Genomic DNA, 8303 nt, shown 5'->3' on the forward strand with positions numbered 1-8303 from the left:
AACGACTGTAAAATTAAATTAATAATAATAATACAAGAAATACAAATATGATTTTTATTGGAAGTGTTATAATAGGCGGTTTACGTTTATATAAAACGTGTTCATATTTGCCTATTGTTGTATTTGTAAATAGCTGTGCCCAATATTTCGTTAGCGTGAACAGAATAAATCTTACAAGTCATTTAGATAGAAAAAACATTGAGTCAATTTATATCATTATTTGCACTTAAAGTTAAATTTATTTTTAGATTTATTTCCTTTAAACTATTTTTTTTAACGTCCAGTAAAAAACGCAAACAATTTAGTTGAATCAATAATAATAAAGGGATGCGTTGTAATACACGTGTTAAAAGCGAAAATTCACAGTAAACAATGACTTACATAAGGAAATACCAAAAACCATCACGTGTACGGAAATGTCCAGCTGTTCGTCACCCTGTTTCCAACTGGCTGTATCAGCGAGAAGGGCAAGTTCGTGTCACAGTTGAGTCAGGCAGAGTATCCGGGGGGGGGGGGGGGATAAGGGGCGGGGGTTGTCTGTAAAGTCGGTTTACGGACGATAATTTTACGCGATAACGTCATAAGAAAATATTGTTGAAAAATTACATACTTTTTAATTTTCAAATATTATTTACAGTTTTTGCAAATTTAATTTAAATAATTTGTTTACATATAATAACGAACAATTAGTTATAGAAATAAATTGAAATCAAATCAATGTCAATAAATTGTTAATTTGAAATGACTAAATTGGATAAATAAATAAATTTTTTTAAAATTGCTGCTTTTAAAAAGCCCGCCTAGATGATTTTCTCGCACGGTGGTCGGCCGGTTCCTTGCACGCTCGGCTCAGGCGGAACGTGACAAAGAGTCATGCTTTTTCGTGCGTGTAGCCGGGGTTCATCGATTTATAAGACGTTATCACGACAAAAAACATATGCAGTACTATGGCGTCGCTTCGCTACCGCTTGCCCGATATTGAGGAGTGGGGCACTCGATATCTTCCTCGCGCAATTCCAATGTTTCGTCACGCTCTGATGTGCCATCATCACCTCGACTCGACCCCGCCGGTCGAAACAACGAAGTTTCACTTCAAAACATACGAGTCCTTGCGTGATGTGATTTGTTTTAAAAAAATCTCTCGTCCTCCGGTAACGTGGGATATCGCTTCTCTTTTTTGACGTGACAACGTCTAATAAATCGATGAACGCACATTATCCCACTACGGATGTCCCACTACGGATGTGTCATGTAATGCTCATTGTACGCATGCGTAGCATATCTCTACCACTCGATTGGAACAACCATCGATTTGACTTTTCAAGGTTGACGGATCGAATCCCGGCGGCTGCAATACCTTCATTTTTGTACTTGTAAAAATAAATACGGCGCGGGCGACACTATAAAAGTAATAAATATATTTGAATTAATGAATGCAAATAAAAGTAAATTTAACAATTAAATTGTAGATTTCATTTCACTCCTTCTTTGTATCCATACAAAATAGTGATAATTCAATAAAAATGATCCAAATTTATTCATAAAAGTATGCAGAGGTAGATTTTATCATATAAAAGATAGAAAAATTAGAAAAAAAAATCTTCATCAAAGAATGTAATATTTTTAATGCCTAAATGGTTAGGTTGCAAAAACCTATTACGGCTCAGTCTCAGGCCGAATATGATATTTCATTTTCTTCTGGATCAATCGTTTCATCAATGTTTTGTTATGACGTCGCGTTAAACTATCGTCCGTAAACCGACTTTACAGACAACCAATTTTTTTTTTCTCGAACAGCCTGTACAGCGAGCAAACACCAGCCCTCGCCTAGGGGCGCGCGAAAGCGGCAAGAAACGCAGAAAGAGGGAGCGGCGTAGTCGAGGGGGGGTGGGTGCGCGCGATACGATCCCTCATTCCTCCCACGGCTAACCCTCCTCCTCGTAACCCCAGCACACCCCCCTCCCCAATTAAGACGACCTCCCCCCCCCCCCCCCCACCAGCCGCAGCAAACCGCGCAAGATTTCCCCCCATCTTCACCCCTCCTCCACAAGAGAATTCAACGCCGCACGAGGATTACGCCTTCCGGGGATCAGCGAAAGTGCGACGCGCGCGCACACACACACACATACATTGTCGAGAAAAAAACTACAGAGGGAGAGAGAGACATACAGAGAGATAATAGAAAGAGAAATACAGTGAGGAATTACAAAGAGAGAAATAGAGAGAGAAATTCAGAGAAATAAAAACTACAAAGAGATAAAAACGTACAGAGAAAAATGTAGAGAAAGGGAAATACAGAGAGACGAATACAGTGAGAAAAATAGGAGAGATGTAATCTTTACTGACTGAAAGAAATACAGAGAAAAATATAAATAGAGAACTACAGAGAGAAAAACGGAGGAAGGGAAGTACAGGGAAAGGGAAATGCAGAGAGAGAGTGATGCAATCTTTAGCGACGCAGATTCGCTCGCAACTACCACCGAATCATATAAATACAGAATTTGCCGAGCCGTAAGTATTTTTCATTGCTGTTGAAATGCTGGTATTGCTTCCCGACTCGAGATGGCGTGTTAATCGTCTATAGGTTTGAGAAACTCACATGAAAACAAATTTCCAGGCTTGCCGTCCTTTTCATCACTTTGCTGAAAATCATAATTGTGAGAAATTAACTCTACATGTCGTTCAATATCGGATTCAGTTTGTTACATGTTCGAATTACTATTAACGAGATCCTCGCCCACAAAATCTGCAAATGTTCCATTCAAGCTATTATCAGTAGAAACGGAAGAAATAAATCTAAAATGATAACTTAATCTTATGAGCAATTTTTATTTGGGCCTAATATATCGTTTTAGAAAGTTTTAGTTGTTTTATTTTATGATTAAAATTTATAACGTTCTTCAACCCTCGAATGTTTTCATTGCCCGATTTATAGTTTACTTCTAACAGACACTTCAAACAAAAACTTGCAAACACAATTTTATAGTGTGTATAATAATGATTTAAAAAAACTCAAATAATTATTTTTAAGTCTGGGTGATGTCAGACAGGGATATGAAATTTTCACGTAAAAATTACCACCACTGGTAAATTTCCATGAATTTTCCATCACGATAAGTAAATTCCCTGACACCCTGACGCATTCCATCTCCCCAAGACTTTTTCTTGACTTTCCCAGAATGCGGACAGCCTGCACGTAGCACGTGTCTTGGCGTCAGATGGGGCTGTGGGTCAAATGCTCCCCGTTTAATTGCTGAGTTTGCACACGCGTCCAGACTAGGTTGGGTGTTTCTCAGGGCTGAAAGCAAACTCATTACAGCAGTTCCCTTTTCATTCTGGATGTAAAACCAGATTGTGGTGGAAAGGGGGAGGGATTGGAGGAAATGTATTCCAACCATATCCGTGCGTGCATTGCCCCTCCTTCCTCACCCCGCTCCACTCCTTTTCCCACCACAAACATGGCCGCCTCCCCCCAACTAGAAGCTCGGGTTTTAACGACTTGCCACCAATAAAACTTTACAGCCGACGTATACAAAACGTCTGTGGCCGTAACTGTTCGCGGGGCGGTTGGGAGGAAACGGTCGTGAGTGATATTGTCAAAGGCGGTGGGTACAAATAAAAAAAATTACTGCAGATGTGAACGAAGCCCTGGGCATTTATTTTTAAGCAGTAAAAAAAATCGCATTACTAAAAACTACATTTTCGTCTTGGTATTGTGTCGTCGAACTTTACGTTGTTTCGAGATGTACGGTACTTGGAATATTTGTTTTAAACATGCCAAAATATCTAAATGGCAGTTAAATGCGGCATACAACTATATATATATTTTTTTACTTTCATTCTCAGTTTCTACTCCTCTGTTATCGTGAGTTCACCGTTGTATTCGCCAATTTAAAAAAAAAACTTCTTTGCTACGAAAGTCGCCTGGGTGGATTCTGTTCTAGCACGTAGGCTACTTATATATTTTGTGAATTAACCATGTTGGCTGTGTGAATGTTGGACTTGCGAGTAGTTGTGTGGATCCTTAAGCCAATGTCACACAGAAAGCTACGCTATGTTCGGGATATTCGTTATGATCGCTATTTCCGCTATGTTCGCTGTGCCAGGGTACTAGTTTTGGACAAGAATTGTCACGTTGTAATTGTATAAATAAATCATAAATGTAAATAGATTATTTAATAAGTAATTATAATACTGTTTACTAAACTAAATAAGACAAAAATAATAAAAATATATTATTACGTGCATTGTCGTATTTTGGATTATATCTGCTGTTCGGACTTGTAAATACTGTGCGTTAATTTAGTGTTTAGTGTTAGAAACGTTTGAATTTTGAACTTCCCGCGCTGCTTTCTAGTAGCGCCAAATTTTCAAGTTGGGTACATTGCAGCTTCCGGCAACGAAGAAACAGTTGTTCAACCATCATGGCGGTAAGTTGTGCTATCGTGCACGCTTGCTGCCAATCGAGTTGTTTGCGAGTGAGTCATTATTAATTGTCTCGTCTTATTTGTATTTTACGTCTCTAGACAAACCATCTGTATTTTTTTTATTTTTCGCTTTTTAGTGTAGGTATTTTTTTAAATCGGTTAAATATATATATTTTTTGTTTGTTTATTATAATAATTACGTATTCTAAGAATACACTAGCGAATGGGCAATTCTAGGAGGATGTCATTTGCAAAACTGCCAAAAAAAATTATAGTTCACATCGCATTTTACCTACGATATTCTCGCGGGTAATGAACATGGTAGATGTTGCAGTCAAGGGCGCAACAAACAGGGGGGGAGACAAGGGTATTTTGCCCCCCCCCCCTTCTCTGAAACCTTGAAGTGGGGGCAAACAGGGGCAAAGAAAGTGCTGTGTAATCAATTTTTAGATAATAAAACTGCTTAAATAGCACCATTTTCCACCTTGAAATACAAATTTTCCCGGGGACCCCCACCCCCCCAACCGCTTCAATAGGGGTGATCGATGATTCTTTAAAAAAAGGTATATTGCCCCCCCCCCCCCCCCCCCTTTTGGAAATTTAGTTTTTGCGCCCCTGGTTGCAGTTGAAGTTGACAGGTGGTTTATCTCATGCCGCTGTTGTCATGCTGCTTCCCTAGATGTTTGGATGTGCGACCAGCTATCAGATCGAGCAGTTAAAAGTGGAAGGCGTGCGTGAGAAGGAAAACGGCATAACTAATTAAATTCAGTGAAAGTACGCAGACGCTCGTTTGCAACCTGCATTTAAATGGATCGAAGGGTTAATCTAGTGATAACAGGATGTCTGAAAGAAACGAACATTACAGCAAATAAGTCTTATTTGTAGCTCGTATAGGTAGATTTTAAATTCAGTGTTAAGTTAACAAAAACAACAGCTAAAGTTAAGTTTAAAAAAAAAAGAGGAATCTGCTATATACAAAAAGATAAATAGCCAGTAACAAAATGCTTTAAATAATTGGATGGTGTTATGCAAAAATGAGTTAACCAACAAAAGGAAAAAAAGTTATTTAAATAATTCTGTACGTAAAATGACACTTTTAATTGAGCTAATTTTTTTTAACCGACATTCCTTGCTACTTCTGCCATCTTGAGACCAAACATTCAACGCACTGCCACAATAGCGGTTATTGTGTGTTCGACTTTGAGCTCAATTTACTCAGTTGAAAATGTTTGTGGGTTGAACCATTTTTACATAACACCGTCCAATTATGGGTTTACATAATTTTACTGATTACAATATAGTTAAATGCATTAATTTCTTCTCTTTTAAATGTTTTATAACTTTATAAATGTTATTATTTTATTATTAAAATCCACATTGGTATGCCTTTTGCAGATGATTTTTGATGCATGAGTGTATTCAATATGTATTTGTTTATATTTAAATTTCATTGTCCAAAATTAAACCATGTACGTAGATAATTCGCATTCCATCGGACTTAGATCGATATCGCGCGCCGGACGTGGGGTGGGGGTGTTTCTGGAGGGGCTGGCCGCTGATCAGGGAAAGTCTCTGATAGCTCCGGCCTCTGACAAAGGCGCGTATTTCGAGGAATGTGCCAACAGGTAAATCACGGGAGAAAACCGGAGTAGAAACGTCCCCGACACGTAAACCCATCGCGCACACAAGAACAGGCAGTGGCAAATAAAGAACTAATAAAGAAGCGGACTGATGGCAATTACGAATTTTAAGAAAAAAAAACTCGATCGAAAGGTGCAGTTAGGTTGGTGGTTCCACTTACCGCATACGTGGGGATGTCCAGAGAAAGATCCACAGCGGCGAAAACAAACAAAGTCCGAAGAATACGGCAGTAGCGAAATCCGGAGGAAAAAAAAAACGCACACACGCATTAAAAAAGCTGCAACACTAACGAAAGGTAGGCTGGCGAGGGATTAAATCCCTCAATTTATAGTAACTACGTGATGATTAATTCGCCGCAGACGCACTCAGGAAACAGGTGGTGAAGAACAGTAGAAGCACACCAGGCTACTGCGCCACAAGACACTTGACTGTCACCAGAGGGCTAGAGACGAGCATAGTTAAAAGTTGGCCCCGGAAGGGGGGGATCACAAAGGGGAGTAGGTAGGCCGCGCAGGCCGCTCTGGCACGAAGGCGGTGTCGTCATGCAACACGGTTGTCTAATGGGCCGTGCCTGAAGGCGCTCGCACCGTCCACGTCACACTGGAGGCGGTAGGTTAGGCCAGGCGGGACGCACACGACCCGCTGCTAACAATGAGGAGGTTCGCATGTCCCGCCGCTTAGCGCAGTAGAACTAATCACAGGCGTACAGGCTGCCTATAGCTTAAATAATAAGTCCCTTCCCCCCCCCCCTTCTCCCTTGGATTAAAAAAAATAATTAATATGAACCCCTGAACACTTATCAGAAGTACGAAACAATCACTAATTTGCGGCACACTCCCGTTCTCTCCCCTAAGCGTTCCGTCGTAGCTCTGTTCTCGTCTCTGATCTGGTAGCGTACAGCAAAAGTTCACAATTTTTTATTTATTTTTTTACGTGACCGCGTCTAATAAATCGATGGACGCCGGCTGCACGCACGAAGTGTCCCGTTACGCTGTGTCCCGTTACGCTCATTGTACGCTTGCGCCGCATCTATCTCTCTTCCACTCGATTGGAACAACCATCGATTTGACTTTTTCGAGGCACATTAAACTTGAAACACTCCCATTCGTTTCCTACTTTTCCTATCAACGTCCTATCCTTAACAGAATAACACAGATTGGAAGAAGTTAAATAGCAAACATGTATAAAAGTTATAGTTAAAATAATCTGTTCGTTAAAGTAATAAACATATTTGAATTAATGAGTGCAAACAAAAGTAAATTTATCAATTAAATTGTAGATTTCATTTCACTCCTTCTTTGTATCCATACAAAATAGTGATGATTCAATAAAAATAATTCGATTTTAATGATAAAAGTATAGAATCTTTTCATCAATGTTTTGTTATGACGTTGTCACGTTAAACTATCGTCCGTAAACCGACTTTACAGACAACCAATTTTTTTTAAATTCGGTCAGGGAACCCTACGATCGACTTTTCTTTTGGCGAAACACCAGCTCCTCCAAACAAAGTTATTAGACAGTAATTGTGCCTGCTTCATATGATATTCGTCCTGACTCTCGGAACCCCTGTGGACCCCCCCCCCCCCTAGGTGCAGAGTACCTCAAAGATCTCAGGGCCTAGTAGTTAATTTTAGAGGAAGGCGTCTTTCCATTTCCAAACGGAGTACAGGGCTCCGGGTGTTGAGAACGGGTTTACGAACTACGCAAAGAAATGCATAAAAGTTCAACCACAAAGTTTTCATATGCCTGCTTATAAACTACGCTCACCGCAAAAAAAAAAAAAAAAAAAAAAAAAAAACGCAATGCAAACCTCGGCCAGATTTATCTTGCGTCTCGGCTTGCGTTTCCGCCTTCCATTATTTGAAGTGAAGTGTTCTGAAAACTTTCATAGATGCACACGTTAATGTGCTTATGAGGCATCACTGTTGTTTTTATTACACACGTCATGTTTTCACTTGTTAAACTTTCGCACAGTGAAATAAAGTTATCAAATGAATACGGATTTAATATGTTTCCGTGGTAAAAATATGAATAATCATTGATAGCCCTGAGGAAAATATTTTTTATGGTGTTTCCGTGGTAAACATATGAATAATCAATCATAGCACACAGAAAAATATTTTTTATGGTGTTTAACAACAAGTTGTAGGGATAGTGAGGAATACCTTTCGACTTATTTTTTTATGGTGTTTTACAATGTCAAGTTGTAGGGATAGTGAGGAACGCCTTTCG

At 39.5% G+C, this 8303-nt stretch overlaps 1 protein-coding gene across 2 annotated transcripts in view; it reads right to left on the minus strand.

Moving 5' to 3' along the window:
- Positions 1–6526, minus strand: part of LOC134538701 (lachesin-like) — a 510913-nt gene extending 504387 nt beyond the window's left edge. The window contains exon 1 of one of the 2 annotated variants that reach the window (XM_063380138.1): positions 6229–6526. In XM_063380138.1, coding sequence (XP_063236208.1) covers positions 6229–6337 — 109 coding nt within the window. In that variant the 5' untranslated portion in view covers positions 6338–6526. The remainder of the gene's footprint in view (positions 1–6228) is intronic. The other variant, XM_063380136.1, reaches the window with a different exon arrangement.
- Between the last annotated feature and the right edge of the window lie 1777 nt (positions 6527–8303).

The sequence above is a fragment of the Bacillus rossius genome, chromosome 14 (assembly GCF_032445375.1).
Source record: "Bacillus rossius redtenbacheri isolate Brsri chromosome 14, Brsri_v3, whole genome shotgun sequence".
In the NCBI taxonomy this organism is placed as follows: domain Eukaryota; kingdom Metazoa; phylum Arthropoda; class Insecta; order Phasmatodea; family Bacillidae; genus Bacillus; species Bacillus rossius.